The sequence below is a fragment of the Delphinapterus leucas genome, chromosome 3, assembly GCF_059928025.1.
Source record: "Delphinapterus leucas isolate spDelLeu-1000000601 "Yukka" chromosome 3, BTC_Dleu_Yukka2, whole genome shotgun sequence".
In the NCBI taxonomy this organism is placed as follows: Eukaryota; Metazoa; Chordata; class Mammalia; order Artiodactyla; family Monodontidae; genus Delphinapterus; species Delphinapterus leucas.
Genome location: NC_143131.1, coordinates 145125551 through 145151291, shown reverse-complemented (window position 1 = coordinate 145151291; position 25741 = coordinate 145125551). Strand labels below are relative to the sequence as shown.

General features: G+C 48.7%; 1 protein-coding gene across 2 annotated transcripts; it reads left to right on the top strand.

The window, feature by feature from the left end:
* Positions 1 to 9480: 9480 nt before the first annotated feature.
* On the top strand, positions 9481 to 20649 carry KCNMB1 (potassium calcium-activated channel subfamily M regulatory beta subunit 1). 2 transcript variants are annotated; one of them, XM_089909654.1, is made up of 4 exons: positions 9481 to 9802; positions 11883 to 12054; positions 16816 to 17080; positions 20312 to 20649. In XM_089909654.1, the coding sequence occupies exons 1-4, from the start codon at positions 9669 to 9671 to the stop codon at positions 20398 to 20400; spliced, it is 660 nt and encodes a 219-aa protein (XP_089765780.1). In that variant the 5' UTR covers positions 9481 to 9668; the 3' UTR covers positions 20401 to 20649. The 2 variants fall into 2 exon arrangements, with proteins under 2 accessions (XP_089765780.1, XP_022450841.1); XM_022595133.3 differs by lacking the exon at positions 20312 to 20649 and having other exon boundaries at positions 16816 to 17462.
* Positions 20650 to 25741: the final 5092 nt, after the last annotated feature.

Here is a 25741-nt window from a genome sequence, read left to right as displayed (position 1 = left end):
GGTGCAGTAGTGTCCGGACACTGCCCCTGCCGCAGCTGTCTTCAGCAATGATGCAGATTCTCTTTCTAGGGGAACACTGCCCAGGGCCACAGCGTCACTCTGAGCCCTCTGTTCTTATCACCCTAGAGTCTGAGTCCCACAAACTATGGCATGAAAAGAGCTCCATCTGCCTACATCTACCTACCTCTCTTTCTCTCTCTCTCTCTCTCTCTCTCTCTCTCTCTTTCTCCCCTTCCCCTCCCCCTCAGTCTTAAATCAGGCTGGGGCAGGGCTAGGAAACTGACAACCTGCTGCCATCTTCCACTTCTATGGCTCTCTCATCTCTATCCCCAGGTTCTGATTCCTAAACTCTGTCCTTATAGATCCAGCCTCCTGTGTACCTGTCAACTCAGGGAAAATGACTTCGGATGCCGGTGAGGGTGAGGGTCGGGGTGGAATAGGTCTGATAACCAGCAGAGGGCAACTCTGAGTTCCAACAAACAAGCACCATTCTTAAATATCCCACAATGGCATGATCAAATATATTATGGTTTACCCATAAAATGGAATATTATACAACCTTAAAAAATGTCTTATGAGGGCTTCCCTGGTGGCGCAGTGGTTGTGAGTCCGCCTGCCGATGCAGGGGACACGGGTTTGTGCCCCGGTCCGAGAGGATCCCACGTGCCGTGGAGCGGCTGGGCCCGTGAGCCATGGCCACTGAGCCTGCGCGTCCGGAGCCTGTGCTCCGCAACGGGAGAGGCCACAACAGTGAGAGGCCCGCGTACCGCAAATGTCTTATGGGATGGGAAAATGATTATAATATTGTGTTATAGTAAAAAGCAAGATTTTTTTTTTTTCCTGGGCAAATGCTACAGTATGGAAGAAACTTGAGGACATTACGCTAAATGAAATAAGCCAGACACAGAAGGACAATGACCGTATGATTCTATTTATATGAGGTATCTAAAGGAGTCAGACTCACAGAAGCAGAAAGTAGAACGATGTTTGCCAGGGCCTGGGGGGAGCCGAAAGCCGGCAGTTGTTTAATGGGTACCGCGTTTCAATTTTGCAAGATGAAAACGTTCTAGAGATCAGTTGCACAACCATGAGAATATAGTTCCTCCACTGAACCGTACACTAAAAACATGGTTAAGAGGGTAAACAAAATTTTTCAAGTAAGAGATTTTTTTTTTCCAAGCCAAACAACAAACAACAGCAAAATCCCAAGATTCTCTATTTATTCCTTTGGGCGTTAGAGATGTGGCAGTGAACAGGAATGGCTCTTGCTCCGGATCCCAGGAAGCTTACATCCCCATGGGTGATCTGTTAATGGAGAATGCACGCGAATAAATGTAAAATTACAGAAGGGAAGTGCCGTGGAGGCGGTGCACGCAGTGCTCTGAGCAGGTTAAATCAGAGCACTGACCCGGTCCAGTAGCTGAGGGGGGTGGCTAAGGGAACAGGAGGTGAGGTGAGGATCCCAGGAGTGAGTCCCGCTGGAAAGGAAGAGCTCACTAGCAGCTGGGGCCAGAGGGGGCATGCTCTCTGGAGAGAGAGCACCTGCACCCTTTTATGAGCGTCTGGAAGGATGCATGCCCCCTCCCCTCACCAGCAATTCCCTCCGAATGGCGTGGCGAGGTTATCATTGAGCCTTCATCTTCCTCCTGCCCTTTTCTGTTGCCCACCTTTTCCACAGTGAGCTTAGATGATTTTGCAGAAAGGAAAAGGCATAAAAAAAAAAAATCTCACCTTACTACACAGATGGACTGCAGGGCTCTTGACCTATGTTCCTCCTTGTTTCAAAGAGGACTTCAAGCTGCTTACAATTATGTTTACAATACAGCAGGCTAAAATGCCTTGTCGTTAAGTAAGAAAAATGCAGCAAGGGGAAAAAGTGGCTAGAAGAGTCAGGAAAAAGGAGCGAGGTAGCCCTTCGCTCACAGGGAGAGAGCCTGTCCTGCTCCCCGGGCGGCAGGGCTCGCCTTGTCATTTGATTCGAATATTGGCATTTCATTGTCTGTTTTTGTATTGATACTTTGTCTTCTCAACTCTATTGAAAAATCTTTTGTTGTGATTTATTCTGCTCCTCATTACTCTCTCTCCCTTAAAACATGTTATTTTATCTTTTCTGTTGTGACTTTTCACAGTGTTAAAAATCCATCCTCGCTCCCCTGCAGGGAAGGAGCCACATCTGACCCACAGGTCAGCACAGTGACAGATTCACAGCCTCTGCACAGCAGGCCCTCAAATGTCTGTGAGCGAATGGCTTATCTAGGGCTGAGAGCTACTCACACCCTCCCCCTCCCACCCCCCCCCCACCCCCCCCCCCCCCCCCGGCAGCACTCAGCCAGTGACACACCCTCAGCAGGGGCTCAGGACACGGGTTGCCAGTTTGATTTATGGGACTTCTCATCCCAAGTGGCCGCACAGAATAGATGTTGATTCAAAGGGTTTACATAAGTAAGTGGGTACACAATCCAGAAAGGGCTATAGACCGAGTAGAAGGGGTTTGTAAAGCAGCTGAAGCAGACGTCATAAAGAAATGCTGGTCCTCTTGAAAACAGCATCTGGGGGAGTCATGGAGGGACAAGGATGGGCTGTGGAGCCAGCAAGCACAGGTGTACATCCGGCTCCATCACATCACATGCCAGGGGAGTGACCTTGGGCAAATAACTGAAACAAGAAGACCTCTTGTGAGGACTGCCCAGAGGAACGTATGTGTGTATGTATTTGTGTATGTGTATGCATACATGTGTATATGCATATGCATATGTACGTGTGAGTGTGTCTATGTCTATCTGCATATGCATATGTGTTTGTATATGCATATGTGTGTATGCATGTGGATATGTATATATGTGCATCGCATAGTATATGCACATGTGCATGCACACACATGCACACATGCATATACGCACATATGGATATGTGTATATACACATGGATGTGTTTGCATTATGTGTATGCATACGTGTGTATATGTGCGCGCGTGTGAACGCACACATGTAAGTACATGTGTGCACACGCACCAGTGTACATGCGCACACATGTATATGTGTATTATGCATACGTGTACGCACATGTGTGTTTGTGCGTATATGTATGCGCACACATGTGCATGTATATGTGTATTTGCATATGTATATGAATCACGCCCTGGCACAAGTAGATGCTTGGTACATGAAAATGCCCTCCTATATCACTGCCCTTCTATTCCTTTTGTGCAGCAGTGAACAACCTGATAGAAGGCTATACAGAGCATTTCTAAAGCTCCCCCATCACATGTCATACAGCAATCTCAGGCTTTTTAATCGTGGTTCTGTACTACCACTGTCACCAGCAACAATAACAGTTCCCCTTCCAAATCACTTACAACATGTTCCCGTTACTATGGCTGCATAACAAATCCCCCCCAGAACATAAGGGCATAAAACAACCACTTAATTTGCTCATATGTTTTGTGGATGGGGAATTCATAGAGGGTGCAGAATGGTGGCTGATGTCTGAGGCCTCAGCTGGGGGACTTGAAGGCTGGGGCCTGGAGTCATCTGCGGGCTCCTTCACTTATACACCTGGGAGTTGCTCTTTGCTGACTGAGAACTGAGCTGGGGCTGTCAGGTGGAACACCTACATGGGGCCTCTTGGCTTCTTCACAGTACGGCGGCTGGCTCCAAGGACAGTGTCCGGCGAGAGAGTGCCCAGTGAAAGCTGCACCACGGTTTACGACTTAGCCTTGGGAATCACAGTGTCACTTCCGCCACATTCTATCCGCAAGACAGTTACAACGCTCTGCCAGGCTGAGGGGGAGGGGACAAAGATGCCCCCTCTTGATGCAGGAACGTCGATGTCACAATGAAAGAACAGCACATGGGATGGGATGTGTGTTGGTGTAGCCATCCTGGGAAAATGCAATCTGCCACATTATGTGTCAGGGAGCTCAGATGATCTCTTATTCCTCAGAAAACACTGAGGGGCTACCTATACGTATCTCCACTCTAGAGGTGGACAAACTGAAGCGCAGAGAGGCAAAGTAACCTGCCTTGGGCAGTGTATTTAACGTCTCTGAACCTCAGTGAGCCCCCTCTATAAAATAGGTAGAAAATTCTCTACCTGAATGGATTACTGTGAGCCTGCAGTGCTTATTACCTTATGAGGTTGTAGGAAGGTTGAAGTCGGGGAAGTGATTTTGTGATCTCTTATCCTTTGTGCCAGTGCAAAGTGCCAGTCTTCACTGCTGTAGCGTCATTATTTCCTTGCCTTCCACATACAATCATCTGTCCCACACAAACCCCGCAGCCAACCAGGGACCAGGGTTTCCACCCACATACCGTGAAGAGCGAGTATGTCAAAGCCTTTTGGCAGGGGTTAGCTTTGATGCAGCAGAAGGATCGCACCCTCCTTCCCTGCCTGTTCCTATCTTCCAGGGGGGAAAGTACCTGGGGAAGAATGCTAGTGTTTGTTTATAAATTCCAAATGTATAACCCTTAATACCTCATTTAGTTGGTTAAATGTAGCCCTTTAGTCATATGAAAGGCCATCTGTTGTACTGTGTGTCTCTCCCCCAGGGGAGCAGAAGGAAGGACCAGCATTTTTGCATGGGTTCATGGGTGGGAATCTTCTGACTCCCGGAGCGGGTGGGTGGGGGGGCAAGGACCATCTTGGAAAATCATTCCTCTGGGGATGCGTTCCAGGCCCTATGTCCTTCATTGACAATGCAGTGTCTGTAAGGTCTGAGGCCTTAAGAGACCCCCTTTGCTATGATGTCTATTATATAGATGATTTACTCTACTGTTAATAGGATTCAGTTAGGAAAGGGGCAGTGGAAGGGAGCTAAGTGCTGGAGAGTATGTAGCGGCCTGAACATCGCTCTCATTTCATGGCCTGCCAGGCTGGCTTCCTCATAGCAGCCGAGGCAGGAGTGAGGGAAGGGCTAGAACACATTCAGCAGGCATGGCTGGGCTGTGCTCACCTCCCCAGGAGCTGGGGGCACTCAGGTGACCGCCAGAACCTCAGGTGGCAGGTGTCTGTATAACTGAGGTGAGCTTTTATATTTTAGAGAAACACCAGTCTCAGCAGAGAGAGCCCCGGCTCTGCAATCTGGAAGGGCCAGCTTTGAATCTGGCTCCTGCCCTTAGAGCAGGGTAACTGTGGACCAGTAACTTAAGGCCTCTGAGCCTCAGATTCAGTTTCTTCGAGTAAAGTGTAGGGCAGAGACATGCTTACTACCCGCATCATGCCTGATACTTAGGGGAGGCCCCAGTACATGGGGTTTGTTTTTGTCGCTGCTTTTTAATCCTTACAGGAAGCGGAGGGAAGCATGGTTTTGTCTGCAAACGCTGCTGCTTGTCTTTCCTATTGATGGGAACAAGTCTCTGCCCATGAGCCCAAAATGCACAGTTTGACAGTCTCTGGGAGGCCATAGGGCCAAGAAGGCTATTCCTGGACATGGCTGGCTGGAAGCAGCGGTCCATCTCTCACTGCTCCCAGCTTCTGCTTGGTTGGTCTTTAAAAGATGAGTTTCTTTTCCCCTGCCCCAAATCTCCACCATCTCTAACCCTCATCGCTACCCTGAACAAAGTAAGATTTAAAAATCCCAAGAGCACAGATGGGAAAATTGAAGTTCAGAGAGGTGCTGTGACCTGCCCATGGTCACACAGCACACAAACGCCAAAGGCTAAGGGTTTTCGGTTGCTCTAGCGGGGGAAATGCCAGCCCCTCAGCGGCTGACAAGCCCAACCCCTCAGAGCTTCAACTCCTCCTCCCTCCCTCATGTCAACAAAAAGAAACTCATTTTCTATTCCTGGCTTCTCTGCCAGCTCAGAGAAGGGCCTGAGTGAAGAAGAAATGTCTCCAAATATACCCAGATGGCCTTTCCTGACTTCTCAGTTTTGCTGTCTGTTTTGCGAAATCTGTTTTCCACTAGACTCTGGGAACTGCAGGTGCAGGGGCCTGGGTAACAGCTGCCCTCCTCTGGGCTGGGTACCTGCTCTCCCGAGTTTGTGTCCTGGGGCTGTGTGCTCAGACTTGACCATGTTTGGGCATGGAGGCTCGTCTCAGATGGGAACCAAAGGCCACTTCCCCAGAGACGGACTGGGAGCCCAAACTTCCTGCTGGAGCTCAGGCGGCCTCTTTTGGGGTGGGGGCTGGGGGCCAGGCAGAAAAGTGTCTGCCGAAGACTCACAGGGCACCAGGGAGACTGTGAGTACCAAGTTCAAGGGCACTGGGGAAGTGGTTTCTCCAGAGACTGGGGCTGGAGGGGAGATCTTCGTGGAGGGAGGCTGGCAGTGGGAGCTCCCTCCCTCGACGGGCTGTCCATCAGGATTCTGGGCTCCAGAGGAGTTGATGTTGTGTCACTCGGGACTAGAACTGCTGGACCCATGGTCTGATGGCCTTCGGGGGGCCAAGGGTAAGGGTGGGCGCTCCGTGGCCCAGTCACTGTAGTAACTCAGTGCTCTGGCCCTCAGGTCTCAGCTCCCAGAGCAGCCAGAGGGCAGCAGCCTGGAGATCAAGACCAGTCCTGGCACTTGTCACCAGGGGAGGGGGTAGGACAGAATCAGGCCCAGCAGGAGCACTGGGGACTTCTGATCCAAACCTTCAGGGTTTTCTTTGTTAATAGTAAGAGTTAATATTTATCGAGGGCTTGCGTTGGGCCAGGCACTGTGATAAATATGATGTTCGATACATCCTTTGCTCTTTGTCAGAACTCTTGGAAGCAGGTACTATCATACTCATTTTACAGTCACAAGGTTGCTAAGTAGCAAAGCCAGGATTTGATCCCATGTCTGATGACCTCAAAACACCCCCTGTCCCTCACTCCACCAGACCCTTAAACACTGTCCTCTATGCTCTGTCCTCTTAAGGAAAAGGAGGTCAACCCAAATACCAGGTCACAAAGGACCCTCCAAAATCCTGTCTTGCTTGGCCTTTCTTCATCCTTCCTAAATCCACCCCAGACCTCCAGTGACTTTTCTAAATGGGAAGCTATATCCCCAAAGTCCAGAGATATTTAGTAATTCTCAAAACTGAGATGGTCTTCTTAGAGTCTAACTGAAATCCCTCCTTTTACAGCTACAACCCATTTCTTCTTGTCCAGACCTCAGGGGATGTCAGCAGCTCCCAACCTTCCTCCTGTCTGAAGGCTCTCACTGTGGTTGTTGTATCCTATGACCATGTCCGCATCCATATCATCTCCCCATTCTTTTATCCTGCGTGGTCTTACGAGGATTTATCAAAACTCTGAAGCCTACTCCTTCAGTGTGGGCCACAGTCTCACCAGAGCATTGCAGACAGGTGGGATCTGAACGAATGGCAGACTCCAGACTGTTCTCTGACAGGGAGCCTCCCATCTCTTTTCCTCCTGAGTTCTCAGACCCGGTAGCACAGGGTCCTGCCTTCCCCAGCCTTGGGAGTGCCCAGGGGCTGGGAGGATATAAGAAGCTGTGAAGCAGAAGGGCCAGTGCCCCTGGGGGCTGATTAGCTAGGAAGGCAGGGCAGGCCTCCCCCCTTCAAGGATGCGCCGACTCTCCCAGGAAAAGACTGGTTTTGTTGTGAGCGCTCAGCCTAGGTCCTCCCTCCAAGGCAAGATTCCTTCTTGGCCCCAGAGACTTGTGTTTCACAGTCCTGGGGCTGGGACCAGGCACCAGTGACCATAGACAGTCCTGAGGAAGCAGGCCATGTGGGCTTTTAGCCCATCCTCAGGTGGCTGCGTTCCTTTACCTGCAAAAACGTGCATGGGCTTGTTAAACTGGCCCCAGGTAAACAATGATGTGGACTGTCCCACTCCTACAAGACGCAGAGACAGAAGGACAGAAGTAATAGGACGGAAGAGAATTGAACAGAATATCTTTCTTTGTCAAGGGGACATTTTTTCCCTTGTGAGTTCGTAATGTCTGTTAGAATGCAGGGAAACCCCACTTCTCAGTGCCCCAAATGTGGAAGGAAAAGTCATCATTGGGTGAGGGAGTCAATCATCTTGGAGGGAGTGACAGGGCTGTAACCTTGGTATCTGACCCTGGAATCTCCTCTTTAGGACACTAGGGGATGGGGAACAGCTGGAGTGGGGAGGAAAGGGGGTCAAGCATCTCTGATTGGACACTTGAAACAGTCCAATAGTTAGGAGAGAAGCCTGAGTAGAAAATGAAGCACTTTGCTGAAAATCCCTTTGGACTAATAATGCCTATCTTCCGGATACTCACTAATTCATAAAAATATTAGGTTTATTACTTTAGGGACCTGGTGGGAAAATAAGTTCCTTCCTGATATCTGGCTAAAATTTCCCCTACAACAGGGATTACAGAGAAAGGCCCCACGGCCCCTGCATCCTTGGTAGAACTGCTACCTTCAACAACAGACGAAACACCAGCAAAGGAATTTACCACAGGCTGTGAGGCAATGCACAGAGGGATGGGAAATCCATACAAGGACAGAAGCCAGGCACCTCTGGCTCCAGGCGGCACACGGGTGGCAAGAGTGACACTGCTGGAGGGTGTTCAGTGCGCCCAGCAGGGGAGGGAGGGGCCCTGCTTGCCCTGGGGAGAAGCAGATTCCCAGAAGAAAAACGAGGGGCTTCTGGCCCAAGAAGGGGGAAGGGAGGAAGCTGCCCGTCACTCCGGTGCAATCTGCTTTGGCCCAGGCTGGCTCAAGTCCCCGTATAACAGAGCAGTTGCTGAGGCCACATAATGCCTCCTGCCCTTGCTTGGAGCAAGGAGGAGGCTCTTACAGGATCCCAGTAGTGGAGACACCTCCTGCCACCCCAATGCCTGTGGCTGCCCTGCTGCCCCTTCTCTGCATGCTGCCCACGCCCAGCCGGCCCTGCTGTGGGACTGTTTTGGTAGAACTGTGAAATGCTCCAAGCTGTTCTGAGACAAGTATCCTAGGAGAAAGAGCACGGATGGTCCACTTCTGCAGGGAGGATATTAGTTTATCTCCAGTATTAGCTTCCTATCGGTGCTGTAACAAAGTACCACAAACTTGGTGGCCCCAAACAACAGAAATTTACTTACACACAGTTCCGGAAGCCAGAAGTTTAAAATCAGCAAGATGTTGGCCAGGCTAAGTCAAGGTGTCAGTGGGGCTGTACTTCCTTCAGAGGCTGTAGGGGACAATACGTAATTCCTTGCCTCTTCCAGCTTCTGGTGGCTGCCCGCACTCCCTGGCACGTGGCCACATCACTCCAATCTCAGCCACCCTGGTCATAGCGCCCTCTCCTCTTTTGTGTCTAATCTCCCTCCACCTCCTTCCTATAAGGATCCTTGCAATTACATTTAGGTCTACATGGATAGTCTAGGATAATCTCCCCATCTCAAGATCCTTAATTTAAAACCTTTGCCATGTAAAGTAACGGTCACAGATCCTGGGGCTGAGAACATGTGTATCTTGGGGGCCACTACTGAGCCTGTCACACACTATGTGACCTTGGGCCAGTCACTTTACCTCTCTGAGCCACAGGTCCTTCATCTGTAGAATGGGGATGATGGTACTTGCCTCTCAGAGCTGGGGGGAGGCTTACATGGGGTCCAAAGAGCCCTCTGAGGTTGCCAAGCTCCATATAAAAGTAAAGATGATGTTGATATTTGAGCACCTTCTTCTCTCACCTGTCCTCCCTTCTGTGGTTTATCTATCACCTGTGCTGATCTCACATCTGTTTGCCTCTGTGGTCCTAGAAATGACTGCTGTCCCTTGTGGACATGGGGAAGAAGTTGGTGATGGCTCAGAAGCGGGGAGAGACCCGAGCCCTTTGCCTGGGTGTGGCCATGGTATTGTGTGCCGTCATCACCTACTACATCCTTGGCACGACCGTGCTGCCCCTCTACCAGAAAAGGTACTAAACCCTCCTGGCCTGGCCCCATCCTCCAGCCTCTCCCCTAAGGGTCTGGTCTGCAAGGAACCCCAGGCTTCTTCTTACCCTTCCCCTTGACCCTCACACCAGGCAGGAAGGTCTGGGCAATCCTCATTCTTAGGGTCAAGGGTTCAAGTGCAGGGAGGGTAGGCCGGACTGGGCCCTGCACGTCTGGAATTCTGGAACTTGGGCGTAAAAGATGCAGGAGGCCCTTCTCACAAGAAACAGCCAAGGAGGCCAACACCTCTTCCCTGGTGGTCCAATGGTTAAAATCTGCCTTCCAATACAGGGGACGTGGGTTTGATCCCTGGTCGGGGAACTAAGATCCCACATACGGCAGGGCAACTAAGCCCCACGTCACAACCACTGAGCCCATATGCCTCAACTGGTGAGCCTGTGTGCTGCAAACTACAGAGCCTATGCGCTCTGGAGCCTGCATGCCACAACTAGAGAGAGAAAACCTGCACGCCACAACTAGAGAAAAGCCCATGCACCACAACTAGAGGGAATGCCACGTGTCTCAACTAGAGAGAAGCCCGCATGCCACAACTATGACCTGACACAGCCAAAAATAAAAATAAAAAAACAAAAAGAAAGAAAGAAACAGCCAAGGATCAGAGCAAATGCCCCAGTGTGAGTCTGATCCCAGGAGGAATCCGAGAGTCACAGAATTTTGTAGCTCATCTGCATTTTGGCTCTCTTTCACAAACCTCTGAGTCAAGTGGGCATCTATCTTCCTGTTGAATATCTCAAGTGATGGGGAGCTCACTGCCTCAACTGTATACACCATTTCATTTGGGGCTCTTTCTGATAAGTAGGGAGTGTCTACACTGAGCCAAAAACTGTTCCCCTGGAGCTCTGCTCTGGAATCTCAGAGAATGTCCCATGCCTTTGCTGCCTGACATGTCAACCACTTGAGCTTTTAAAGGAAAAGCTGTGAAGTCCCTGGTCCATGTTCTAATGGGAACAGATAGGCTCAGTTCTCTCAGCCTGATCTTAGGATAAGTCTCAGACCCTTGCCTCTGGCCGCGTTCCAGCGGCTGACAGCCCCCTCGGTCTGGCAATGTGTCTCCTGCCTGGTAAATGGGAGATGAGTCACAATTGATTCACTGGTGTGTTGATGAGCCTGTTATCCTCTTCCGGGCCTGCTCCTGCCCCACTTTTTACAGCCCTGGAGACATTCCAGGCTGGAATCTTACCGAGTAAGGCACCGCTCAGAGCAGCCATGTGCCTGCTACACGTTTTCTACGGGTTAAGCACCATCCCCGTCATCTTTTCAACTCGGGAAACAAATCAAGCCCCTCCTTCATCTACTCTTTTTAAAGGAAAGGGCATAGATTCTGAAGCCATCCATACCTGGCTTCAGGTCCTGTGTGGCCTTGGAAAAATCACTCGACCTTTCTGAACTTCTCTGCCACCCTCTCCAAGACGAAGATGGATGTGGATAAAGTGTCTGAGGTCGGGCTGCCCATCAGAATCACTGAGAGGAGTTTTAAAAACACACCAGGCTTCCCTGGTGGCACAGTGGTTGGGAGTCCGCCTGCCAATGCGGGGGACGCGGGTTTGTGCCCCGGTCCGGGAGGATCCCACATGCCGCGGAGCGGCTGGGCCCGTGAGCCACGGCTGGTGAGCCTGAGCGTCCGGAGCCTGTGCTCCGCAACGGGAAGGGCCACAACAGTGAGAGGCCCGCGTACCGCAAAAAAACCCAAAATAAACAAACAAACAAACAAAAACACACCAGGGCCTGGAGCCCACCTACCTTAGAAATTCTGATTCACTTGTTCTGGGGTGTGGTTTGGCCATGACAATCTTTACAAGCTCCCCAGGGTATTGGGTGAGCAGCCAGGGCTGGAACCACTTATGCAGATGTTGTCCAAAAGGCCCCAAAGTGTTGATATTCAGATTCTAGGATTCCTCCCCTAGGCCCAGGGACTCTGGGGTCACGCTCCTTTAGTGCCAGATGCTGAGGGTTTCGGCCCTGGGTCTCTCTAAAGGGGTTCACACTGGGCAATCTGTGCCATCCATGTTCTGAGATGTGTATGTGTGTGCATCGTCTCCCCAGCGTGTGGACCCAGGAATCCATGTGTCACCTGATTGAGACCAACATCAGGGACCAGGAGCAACTGGAGGGCAAGAAAGTGCCCCAGTACCCGTGCCTGTGGGTCAACGTGTCATCCGTGGGCCGGTGGGCCGTGCTGTACCACACGGAGGACACTCGGGACCGGAACCAGCAGGTACTGACGGGGGGGCGAGGTACACATCCCCTTACCCCGGCAGGCGTGTGCGCCTGTTCCTAGCTGGTTCCCTATCCCTGCTCTGGAGAGCGGAGGCCGGGAAAGATAAACCCACTTGACCAGGGGCCACAGCTGGTATGAGGTCCAGACAGCCTTAGCTCTTCTGCACTGGAGTCAGACAGACCTGCCACTAACCAGCTGTGTGGTGGGAGCAGCCAGTGCGGCCCCCCTAAGCCTCATTTTCTACATTTGTTGAAGCGCTGTTATGAAATCAGGGACTGTATATGATGTACCAAGCTCGATGCTGGGTGGATAGCAGGCACAACAAAGAAGCTGTTAATGGCCTTGCTTCATCCTGTAAAGTGAGTCACATGAGAGGCCGGACCCAGAGCTGACCCCACAGAGAGGAACCCCTGTGACTACCCCCTGCAACTCTAGGAAACCAGAGGCCCAGGTTTGGAGCAACATTTGGAGGCCAACACTTGAGAGATGTTCCCAGCACTGCCTCTCAACACCCCCCCACTCCAAATCCACCATTGTAGCCCTTTCTATAGAAAACACAAGTTGGCCCATTTTCATTCACTCATTCCCTCACTCTTTCATTCAGCCATCGCTGAGCACTTCCTGTGTTAGGGGCTTTGGGTTCAAGAGGAGAGAGCTCATATGTGAAATAATACCTAGTAGAGAGGGATCAGTGCCATAGGGAGAAACCAAAAAAATTATGGGCATTAAAGGAGGAAGTGACATTTCCTAGCACATTGAGGTGAGGGTATCAGAAAGGCATTTGGGTTAAAAATCAGGCAGGTACAGGTTACACAGAAATACGGGGCGGGGGACATACATATCAAGGGAAGGCAGAGAACAGGCATGAGGAGGGAAGGCCGGGTAGGAGAGAGATTCCAGCACCGGCACAGACAATGCCACAGGATGGGGTGTAGCGGGAAAAGGTTTCAGAGGTAGCCTAGGGTCTGTTCTCAGAAGCCCCCCACACTACCAAAGTGGACAATTAAACTGGGGTGGGTTTTTTGTAGTTTTTTTCTTTGTTTTTTGAGAGAAGAAGAACTTTAATGAAGAATGCTACATGTTATAGAAGGTAATTAGCCCCCATATTAAAAGAATATTACAGAAAACACGTTCCTGAATTTTTTTTTTTTTCTAAAAGGACAGTCTTCAAGGGTGTCTGAGAGCGACAGCAAGCACAACACAGTAGGAGAGAAGGAGGGGAGGCTGAATTCCAGCATTCCCCGACACAGCACAGTTAGGGAAGCGCGTGAAGCAACCACCGTACAGAGAATGGGATTAGGCATTTATATTCAATCAGGATTTTTTTTTTTTTTTGAGCTTTAACAGTTCAGCATAAGGAAGGAAACTGGGAAGGAAAGATGGAGGAAGGGTTAAGCTTATCCACAATTGCCATTTTACAGAAAAACACACTGGTTCAACCATATGAGATGGGCAGGTTAGTCTTCCCCGTGTAGCCCTGCAAATACGTAGAGCAAATGCCAAGGCGGCCATCTGGGCTCGGGGTTGACGTACTGGGTACACAGTTTGAAAGAGACTCTGATTCCACCAGGGCTGGTCTCTCATCAACCTGGGCTGGGAACACATGAAGTTCCTTTGCATTTGTATCAAAAGGCCAGAGCTTTGCCTGGAAAAACCTCAGACCAAATAATGCTCGTGGTGCTGGCTTTAACAGGGAGTAAAGTCATTTGCAACTCCTAATAGGCTCCACCATTTCCTGGGGGAAGGTTCTACTGATTACCAGGGATTTAAATTCAAGCAAACCGTAAAGAAGGGAAATACTAATGATATTCTGGCGCTGTATAAGCTGTGTGCCTGTCTTCCCTGCCAAGGACTACCAAACTGTGGAATTAAAATGTGATCAGGGAAGCTGGGGTTCCTCACCTCTGTCTGTGCGTTAGATCCACCTGGGGGACTTAGAGCCAGGGTCCGGGCAGTGCAAGGTGGCCTGACTTGTTCTGTCATCACTAGCATGACTCGGCCATGCCAGATGGAGCTAGAGCCTCCAAACCCACCTGAATCAGCTCCTCCCATGACCCCTGCCTCTTCTTTGGCATCCAGGGCCCCCTGATTTATTCAAGGATCAAGAAGCACATTTTCAAAGACAAGCAGAAGTGATCACTGGTGCAATGGGGGCTGGAAACAGGCTGGTTTGCAGGCTGCCACCCCGGTCCTGAGGCTGCCAGAGGAGCGAAAGGCCAGATCTTCTCCCTAATGGGCTGTCAGCAGCCTGTCAGACATGCCTCTGTCTGGCCTTGGAAGAACAGCTCTGGAAGAACAGCCACTGGATATTCTATCTTTTATCCCATAGCATCCAGGCACCACCAGGAGTGCCGCCAATGGCAGGTTGCTGCTCTGGCGTGACAGCGGAAGTGGCCTTCGTGGTTTTGCCAAACAGCTGGGTTGGTGCACCAGCTGTTCCTCCCACCTTTGTTCAGCTCCTTGCCGTGCAAGGAGCCAGTGTTCCAGGCCAGCTGGGTGTCTTCTGGAATCACATGTGAAAGGCCTGGCAAGGCTGTCTCCCCCAACCCCTACTATGAGGAAGGGTGTCACCAGCCCACTCTTGGGTTCTTCCATGAGACTCAGCCTGGGGGGATTCTAAGCCCCTTCCCACGGTCTATGCTGAGAACAATGACACTGCAGGGCTTGGGGGAGAGGCTAGGTCATTTAAGATTCTTTAGACAACTCATGGTTAGCTGGACCCAGGGCAGGGGAGAGAGGATGCAAGTGGGCCCCAGGCCTCTGAGGCTGGCCCTGCAGAGTAAACTCCTGTCCAGTGTCTAGAGAACATTAAGGATCTAGAGTAATCCCAAACTGGCAAAGAATACAGTGGGACCCCAGGATGGGCACAAGTTCCCACTTCGGAGCTTGTCCATAGGCCCCTCCTTAAGGGAAAGAAGGAGCATTGTTTCAATTTCATAGTTAAGTCACAATATTATTTGTTATTAACAGCATCTTCCATTTATTGAGCACGTACTATGTCCTGGGCTCTGCGCTCAGCGCTTAACGTGCATCACCTTGGTTAACCGCCGTGACAATTCTGCTAGGCAGGCACCCTCGCAAACCCAATCTACAAGGCTCAGCGAGGTTGAAACATTTGCCAACGTCACACAACTTGGAACTTGTAGTTGAACTCAGGCCTGTCTGGTTCCATCGCCACACCTTTGCTCAGTGGGCTAGGTTACCCAAGGTCACAGTCAGAGACTTTGGGGAGATAGGACTAGGTCCTCTGAGCTCATGATTCTGGATCCACCTGCTACTGGGACCCTATCGTACCCAACAAATCTGAATGCCAGATTCCTCAGGAGCCAGCTTCTCCCCAGCCTCAGCTGCTCCCTGACTGGCTGGGGACGTGAATCGGCATCTGGATGCAGCTCTCCCACTTCCCAGGCTGTCAGAGCTGTGAGGCAACCATTCTCTGTACTGCTGGACTGAACGCTGTCAGGGCAGGCAGCTTTGGGGCAGGACCTCATTTAAATACAGGGAGCAACCCAGGCCTGGGGAGAAGCTGGCTCAACACTGTCACTCGTTTTGATCTGGGACGTGATTGGAGGAGGGCAGTGGTCCTAGAACTTTAGTGCATGGAGGAATCACCCGATTGCTGAGCCCCACCCTCAGCCATTCAGAGTGAGTAGGGAGCCTGTGCTTATGACCAGCCTTCCAGGTAGTCTGCTGCGGAGCCCGTGCGGGGGACCACCCTCGCAGAACATCTGCCGGAGGCTCACGTAAGCAACATTCAGACCTCCTAGCATGGAAGAGGGATAAAACCAGGGTCTCCACTTTGTGCCTTCTCTGCGGAGCTTTCCATCTGGACCTCATCTGCCCAGGCCGGAAGCTTCCTAATCACAATGATCAGTGTCGGAATTAAACGTGTCCCAGGCTCTGCCTGCACAGAGCTCTTTTAAATGCATTCTCTCTTTCCTTTGAATCTCGGTGTCAAATACCAGCTGGCCAACATCTTTTACTCGGCTCACGCAGAGTTAGACCTCAAAGGGTTTTCAATTCAAATTTTCACCAATATTTTAAAATTGTGAGAGTCCACATTAAAATCTGGTTTTCTGGCTTCTCTACAAATACTGGACGTCTGGCTACAGTAGGTCTTCTGGATGGCATGGCATCAGTTGTCCAGATGGAGTGATGCCTGCCAGTCTAGACGCAGCTGGCTCTCTCCATCTCACCAGGACCACCCATCCCCTGACACCAAGTGTCAGCTGGCACCTGTCATCCTACTCCCTCACCTACTTCACCTGTGGACGTTACCTGCCTGCGCTTTGTAGGCAATTGAGCGTATGACTTCTGCCCTGAATCGAAATATAGAGCTCACTCAGCCTGTGTCCCCCATTGGTCTCCTTAGACAGATAAGTTTGAAGTTCTTTAATAAACTCCTTTGAAAAAGGTATTGCTATTAACCCATTTAAGTGATGAAGACATCAAGGATCAGAATGGTAAGCAATTTGCCTAAGGTTCTGAAGCCAATGGGAGCAGAGCCAGGGCTCCAGCTGGGGCCCCTATCTCCAGGTGTGCAGCGTGTACCCTGAGCAGCTCCAAGGCCACCACCCTCCCAGACGACACTGTGTACACACCTTCTAGAAGCACGCAATGTGCAGCCTGCCAAGCTTTGGACAGTCTTGACTCCCACCCAGGGGCCTGACTCCAAAGCTGACGCTTTTCTTTATTCCATGCCAGGCCCTAAGAAAGAGGGATTTCCAATCCCATGGGTGCTCTCGCTTCTCCCTACAGTGCTCCTACATCCCAGGCAGCCTGGACAACTACCAGATGGCCCGGGCCGATGTGGAGAAGGTTAGAGCCAAACTCCACGAGCGCCAGGTTTTCGACTGCTTCTCCACGACTCGGGAGAATGAGACGAGTGTCCTGTATCAGCGCCTCTACGGTCCCCAGACCCTCCTCTTCTCCCTCTTCTGGCCCACCTTCCTGCTGACCGGTGGCCTCCTCATTATCGCCATGGTGAAGATCAACCAGTCCCTCTCCATCCTGGCAGCCCAGAAGTAGCCCCATCCACACCACATCACTGCTCGGGCCACCAGGGACTGGATGGGTCCCCGGGCTGTTCCTCACTTGTGTCCCCGTGCCTCCTCCCCCTGCCTTCCCACTCTCCCCCCCTCCAATACACTCTGTCTTCTGCTGCCTGGATGGTCTTTGGGAAATCTCTTTGTTAAGTCATTTCCTGCTCAAGAATGTTACAGTGGCTTCCCCGGACCCAGGAGAATGCAAGGCCAACCAGTGATAGGTCTCCTTTCCCTGTCCCCGCTCAACTGACTCAAACTTCTTTCCTGCTGTGCCACTGTCCACTGCACCGATGACAGCGATTCTGTGCCTGGGTCCTGGCAGTTGGATCAAAGACCTGCCGGTCCCACCCAGGAAGCCATCCCTGGGAAACCTCTGTTCCTTCTTTGAATTCCACTCTGAAAACAGCAGCAGCCCTCATGGGCAGAGCACACTTAGAACATCGTTTGTTCTCAGGATTCTCAGAGCTATATACATTTTTATACCAATATTATCAGATATAGGTGCAAACTTCTGGTCTTAAAGCCATGGGGATATAACGTACAGCGTGGTGACCATACTTACTAATACTTTATTGTGTATTTGAAAGTTGCTAAGAGAGTAGATCTTAAAAGCTCTCATCACAGGAGAAAAAAGTGTCACTGTGGGGAGATGGATATTAACTAGGCTTATTGCGGTGATGATTTTGCAATACATACTACAGATATCGAATCATTACGTTACACACTTGAAAACTAATATAACCTTATATATCAATTATACCTCAACTTAAAAAAACCAAATATATAAAAAATAACAGGAGGCTATAAGGAAATAATACTAAAATACATCAAAGTAGTAACAGTGGGATGGTGGTTAACTGTAACTTTCTTCCCTCTTTTTTTTTTTCTTCCCTCTTTTCATTTTTTTTAAATTTTTTTTTAATTTTTAAAAAAATTTTATTTATTTATTTATTTTTGTGGTACACGGGCCTCTCACTGTTGTGGCCTCTCCCGTTGCGGAGCACAGGCTCCGGATGCGCAGGCCCAGCGGCCATGGCTCACGGGCTCAGCCGCTCCGCGGCATGTAGGATCTTCCTGGACCGGGGCACGAATCCGTGTCCCTTGCATCGGCAGGCGGACTCTCAACCACTGCGCCACCGGGGAAGCCCTCCTCTTTTTATTTTTGATACTTTTCTAAATTTTCAACACTAGGAAGGTTTGGTTTCATTGTGTTTGTTTTTAATCAGAAAAGTAACAGTAGATGTTACTTTCGAAGGAAGTTTGAAAGGGTGAGCTCCCCATCACCAAGCAGATGCAAGTGGCCTAGGGAAGGGGTTCAGCTCCAATCAGAGACAGGTTTTTGAGAACACACAAGTTTAAGAACCACGTATGGAGGGAAGGTAACCGCAGAGATGGGGATTTATGATTTACAATGCAGATAAATACAAGACACTGGCCCTGCAGGGGAAGTCCATCTCAGTCTTGGAAAGGGGATAATTGGGGGAAGCTGTCATCTCTACCATTACCACTCCAAAAACTTGGCCTAGAGCAGTCATCCTCAAAGTGTGGTCCCCGGACCAGCAATATTGGCATTCTATGGAGGCTTGTGAGAAATGCACATTCTCAGGCCCTCAGCCCAGCCCTACTGAACCAGAAACCCCAAGGTGGTGTGGTGGAGAGTGGTTGCGTGGGGTCCCGAGGAGATGGACAGCACTTTGTGTTTTAACAATGGCTGCAGGGGACCTATGCTGGAGCATGAGAACCACTGGTGTACAGAACCAGGGTCCTGTCACTGGGCTTTTTGGAATGAATCAATGACTTTTTGTCAGCTCCAGTCCTGAGCTGGACATGAAGTTAGGCTGGTGTCCCTGAAGCTCCTCCCGGAGCTGTGATTCCAGGTGCAGCCCCTGGGGGTGAATCCTATCTCCACTTCCGCCAGATTGCATCCCCCTGATTCTCACTTGTTTCATCTATAAAAGAGAGACTCCCCCTTTTGGGTAGTTGGGAGGGCTAATGAAGGTTTGACACATAGTAGGTGGTCAAAATGGAAGCTGTTGTTATAACAGTAACAAGTAATGAATACTCAGAAACTTCCAGAAGAAATTATACCAACAATAATGTTAACTAGCATTTATTGGTGCTTATTTATTCCATGCCAGGCACAGTGCTAAGCAGTGTGCCTTGTAAAAATTCAGTGAGGCACTACTGAAGCCAGCTCACAGCTAAGGAGAAGCAAAATAAGACAGTGGTTTATATATGTGGACTTGTGATGCATACGGCCTGGCTTCAAATACCCAAACCTGTCATTCTCTAGCTGGGTGACTTTGGGCAAATAACCTCTCTGTGCCTCAATTTCCTCACTTGCAAAATAGGAACTAATAATAATATTTCCCTTTTGGGGGTTGTTGGTATTAAATGAGTTATTGTATAATGTTCCTAGAATAACGACTGACACATGGTAAGTGCTATATAAGATATTATGAGAAACTGAGGCTCTAAGAGATCACTGGCCAAGGTCAACCATATAGTAAGTGAGGAACTGGGAATCAAGCCTTGGGCTGGGTGATTCCAGAGCCTGACCTGTCAACCACAGTATCTGAGCTGATTCAGCTGAAGGGCTGAGGGACCCATCCACCCAAAGATCCGGGGGCCAGGTAAGGAACAGTTTTGCATCCTGGGAACCCCATGGTGTCCTCATGTAAGTCAGAGTTCTGAGGGAGCACCTGGAATCTGCACCAATTTCTGTCACTTGCAGCCAGGGATCCCTGATGCAGCTTCACATCCTCCAGGTTCTTACTGAAGACAATCCTTCCAAGGGGAGGTAGCACACTATTCCCTGGAGTTTCTTCTTTCTGAGGTCAGGGACTTCTCAAGAGCCTCGTGAGTCTAGAAAGTCCCAGTTGTGATACTGTCCTATAGTTCTTTGGGGGAAATTAGGTAAAGGGTACATGGGACCTGTCTGTGTTATTTCTTACAACTGCATGGGAATCTACAAGAAGAAAAAAGTCCCCATCGTGAGTCTCATTTACAGGGCTTCCTTTGCATATGCTTTCCATACACCTGCATTTGGGGCTGAAATACAAAGAAACTCAGATTATCCACACAGCCGCTGCAGGGGAAAAGGCCATGACCTTCTAGCAAAAAGTACCTGGGGATGCCCAGCCCCACTGATCCATGCATTATTAACAATGATCTTCATTTGCTTGAGACAATGCTGTCCTCCTGTCAATGAATTTGGCCCACTTCTATCAAATCTCATACCTGCCTGTTGCTCACAGAACTTCACGGCCAAGACGAGAGTGACATAATGGGCATTTAAGCATGATGGAGTTAGACACGGAGGAAAATGGCTTTGGAATAATGGCTGCCTGGGAGCAGAGAGCCCTCATCAGTTCTTAAAAAAATCACTCTGCTAATGAAGTCTAGTGCTTCCACTGGTTTTGCTTTTTCTCTCCTGAGCCAGTGACTCACACCTGAAGAGGTGCACCTGGATCACTCCCTGCAACCCCCCCCCCCAACTCAGATCGCCTGGTGGAGGTCAGCGGCAAGGAGAGGAGGAGGGGCAGAGAGTGCCCGCCTTCAAGGAGCTGATCGTCTTCTTGACGCTCCATCTCCCTCCTCCCCTACCACTATCAAGGGCTTCCTTCTCCACAGCGAAGAACGTAATTTATGCAAATTCAAAATAATGCAATGTAAAAATATTAGTAAAATCTCAATTTTTGTGACTTCCTGAAATGATGCCAGCCTCCCCGACCGCCATCAACAATTCATCTAAAATTCCTCCTAATTTCAAAACTCCTCGGGTGTGTGGATTGTAGACTGCATTCGCTCTATTACTAATTGGCAGTACAGGCTGGTGCATAAGAATAGCCAATGTCTTTTGCATTTGGGGGAATTTGAATTATATGTAATATTTGCAAAGATACTGTTTGAACAAAGTGCAGCTGTCTTATACCTCACCAGCCACTGCCCTTTCACACGTAGGGAAAAGAGTAAGACCAAAGGAAAATCAGGAAGACATGAAGAAATTCACTACAGACTAGGGTAATGGTTCTCAAAGCAGAGGACTGCAAGGTGAAAACTCTTTTTATAATACTATTTAGATACTATTTGCTTTTTTTGCTCTCATTCTCTCACCAGCATAAGTGGAATTTTTCAGAGCTTGTGAGGCATGTGATATCACAAAAGACTGAATGCAGACATGAGAATCCAGCAGTCTCCTACTGAGCCAGACATTAAAGAGATTTGCAAAAAGGGAAAACAGTGCTACTTTTCTTAATAATTTTTTTGAAAATGTAATTATTTCTCATAAAAATATGGTCTTTTTGTTAACATGTAATGGGTATATCATTGTTATTTTAAAATAAATTCATTTAAATGAAACATTCTGAGTTTTCATTTCTAAATGGTAAACATTAGTTAATATAACCCATAGAAACCAAATCTCTTTGGAGTCCCAACATATTTTAAGATTGGAGAAGGATTCTGAGACCAGATAGTTTCAGAACTGCTGGCCTGGTGAGTCCAGAGACAGACAGGGTCCCCCTGCTCTTCCCAGCCATGCCCTGTGCACATCCAAAACCCTCCTCTAAGTTGTTTCATCAGATTCCCACTGGGGGCCAGGAGGAGAGCGTCCATTTTCCCCATCTCTCCTGGTTCCGGGTTGTCTCTTCTACAGGTGGGTCAGTTTATGGACTATCTTCCTATCCACAGGTGCTTTCCTGGAACTTTGTCATATCAATTCAAATACAGAGTTCAGCATCTTCCTAGATTTCCACAACCCTCCCTTCCCACTCATATCATGCCCGTGCTCACCAGCCAACTTCCTTAAATGCTAAGGAGGTTGGGGAAGAGATGTCTATAAATGCAAAGCAATCAACTCCAACTGAATGTTGGACCGAGGTGGAGATTCCTCCCAAAGCTTGCACCTTCTGCCTCCATTAGAGAGACTTCGATCTCCCATAATCTCCCGCATCTCACACCAACCTCCCTCCATATACATAAAAGAAAAACAGGGGTTTACATAGCATCTGCAGCTTTAAGACTCATCTCCTCTCTCCACTCCCAGTGAGACTGTTGCCCTGAGCCCTCGTCTCAGGCTCCAATTCTGGAGCCTCTACGTTTCGACACTCCTTTGATTTCTTATATTGAAATGGAAACTCATATTCTCTGAGGGTCAGTAGTTCTTTCAAGATCATCTAGTGATTCTTCACTTTCTGATCTGGTGCTTGAACCCTCCCTATAACATTCTCCCTTAGCAACAGCCTACATCAATATCTCTTTTGACAAATAACTCACTGTACTGGGAGGTAGCCACTTCCATTTGGGGATGTATTTAGCAAATTACATCCGGAACAAGAATCTATCATCCGTAATAATAATAAGACTTAACACCTGTTGAGCACTGTAGACCAGGATCTGGGCTAAACCCTTACATGTAAGGTCCATTTAACCCTAACAATATCCTTTAGGCTATTATTACTATCTCCACTTCATAGATGAGGCAACAAAGGCACAGAGATTTAACTTGCCGCAGGTCAGAAGTCAGTAAATAGCAGTTAGTGAATAGCAGAGCTGGGATTCAAACCTGAACAGTGCGGCTTCAGGCTCTACTCTCTAACCACTGTGCGTCCTGCCCGTTAATCTCTGCCCCATATCAAAAATGGAAAATTCCCAGCAGGGCAAGTTCAGTACTGAGAGCTTTTTAAGTGCCTCTATATACATTCCCGTGGAGCCGAGGCTCTCGAATGGTTCCCTGGAGCCACACCTCTGAAGAGTCCACAGCTGTGCAGTGAGGCCCAACCATATGCATCCGAAAAAGCTCTGCAAAGAGTCTGATGGGGAAACTGCCAAGATGGACAGGCAGATGAGGTTGGCTACAGTCTGCCTGATGCTGTGATCACCCAGCCCACAGCCCATGAAATACCTGGCACCAACCAGGCATGCTATGGCCACAGAAATCCCTGACCTAATGTCTCTACTAAAAAGCAGAATGGAAGAGAGGCTGGGCTGACTTGTCCCTTTCTCAGGGGTCCCACACTTCTGTCAGTCAACCCTGCTTTTTTTTCCCAAGTGTTCCCAAATCACTGGTTCAATAGTCCATTCTAGGATGTGTCCAGGAGCTGACAGCATGCTTATTTATACATAGCTTTAGAATTTTCTTTTGCAATCATTAATAAAAATTGAGCTATGTGACACTTTCTTGGTCTCTAACTAATTTTTCTGTGACTCTGTTGGCCATGCAAGTGGTAGTCTTGGAAACATCTCATATATATGTGTCTTTAAACACCGTTTTATACGCCCTCCGTTGGTTCTTTCCAACTCCGGGAACTGAAATTTTCTGAGCCCCAAGCCAGAACCTCATTGGTTTGGAGTAGCCTGAGCCCTCTGAGCACCTGTGAGCCTCTTAGCCATGCTGGACCATCACGTCCAGTCTTTCACCTTGTGGGGAAGATGGGAAACCCAAGCAGAAATAGGTGTTGTTTGCCCCTCCATCAGATCACGTGCCCCAAGCAAACTCGGTTATTTTTACTGAGTCAGTTGTTTTTACTCTCTCTCTCAGAACATGTTTTCAAAGCCTTTTTCTTATTCTTAAATTTTGTGAGAGGTAAGTTTCAGCTTAGTGTAACCTTATTCTTCTGGTTCTAAACTACATGTTTCATTTGTGTTTGGAGAGGGAGCCTGCAGGGAGGAAAGCTCAGAAGAATGAAAGTTCGAATCTGGCTTGTCTATGACACTGGGCAGTTTATTCAATCTCCCTGAGACTCCGTTTCCTCAACTGGAAAATGAGCATAGCATCTTTTGTTTTATAGGGTGCTTGTGATGACTCAGTGCAATACTGAATGTGAAGCGCTCAGCACTGTGTCGGGTGTATAAAAGATGCTCCGCAAATGTTCACTCTCCATTTGAGCAAACGTATCTCCTTCCTCTGATTATACAGATTCTTCTCTGTTTGAGCTCAGAGAACTTCCCAGCACCCCTCTTTTCTCATGCACAATTTCTCACTTCTCTTTCTTGTGAGCATCATTGAGGACCATCTTGCATCTCTCTCCCTTTCAATCTGTTTCTAGCTGTGTTCTGTCTTAAGAATTTCTGCCACAGAGAGACTGTCTTTGCTTTGAACTTTCTTGAATCTCCTTGTTATAAACTCAGTTCTGGAGGAAAATCAGAACCTGGTTGAACCATCCAAGGGCCAAAGGACCAGTTTCCATGATAGTCCCCTTCATGGGAGAACCACCAACATTGACAACAATACGTCTGGCTGGAATAATTCTCTCAGTGTGAGGCAGGCAAATCCCTCGGCCCAGAAATCAGGCTTAATTGGAAATTAAATTGCATTTCCATGCCAGCTGCAGGGTGCTTATATCCACAGCTAATTTATCAAGGTGATGCCTCATCCATGGGAATAGCGTGGTTCCATCAGCAAGGTTACAAGCTTGTGTCTGATGAGATGAACTTTCTTTAAAGCGCAACTTGAACCCTTCAAGCTCCTCATTTTGAGGTTTTTGCACTTACTGGTTGCCTCCTCTGTGCCAGGCACTGTGCCAGGGCCTGGAGATGTGGATGCTGGCGGGAAACGGCACTGCATTCTCCCTGCTCTGTGCCAGTGGCAGAAACAGAATCCCATAAGCAAAAGATTCCCAAACAACAGCACTTTACTTAGTTATCCAGGGTTGAGTTGTTTAGGAAGGTAGAGAGCTTTATGGATAACTTCATGGTTAAGAATCTGATCTCTATATTGAACACTGACACTAGTCGTTCACAACGAACAAGGGTGGCCAGACTCTTCACCAAGCCCTTTATACTCATGTATTCCATTCTCCAGGCAATGGTGGGAAATAAGTACATGATGGTTTTCATTATCCCCATTTCACTGATGAAGAAATTGAGACCTAGGAAGTACGTAACTTGCCTGAGGTCATTGTCACCCAACTAATAGGTGGTAGAGCTGGGATTTAAACTAAGGTCATTTCATAGCAGAGCCAATGCCTTTAAATGCCAGATTATACTGCTCCTTTATTTCCCCCAACTTTAATTCTAAAAATGTCCAACTATAGAAGAGTTGCAAAATTAGTATATAGGAGACGCATACCCTTCACCTTGGTTCACAAATTACTATCAATATTTTGCCATATTTGTACTCCTTCTGTGTGTGTGTGTGTGTGCATTTGGTTTTCTGAATCATCTGAGGCTAGGTTCAGGGACATAAAACACAAGTCTGGTTTGGAAACCACATGGGGACGAGTTTGGCTGGAGAATGTGTTTGTAGTTGGGGAGACACGAGCTGGAAGCAGGCTGAGACCATGAGATGCCGGCTGTGACAGCCAGGTCTGGAAGTTTCGGGTGTGCTCTAACATGGTGAGGACAGGCAGTGATACAGTGCAGTGAAAGCATAAATTTTTTTGAAGGTATTGGGAAGAATTAAAAAATTAAAGATGTGTATTCAGGGAATGGTATTTTTATGGTCTGATTAAATATACATGCTTATTGAAGGCAAGGCGGACAATACACTTCTTCTATCAAGAAGAACTTTAAAAAATAACCATTGATCTTAACTAAAACCCAGGATATTTCAGTTTATTTCTTTTCTGTTTTACTTTTTCTGCCCACCTATCTATTCACAGATTGGAACCTCATTGTACTTACAGTTTTGTATCCTG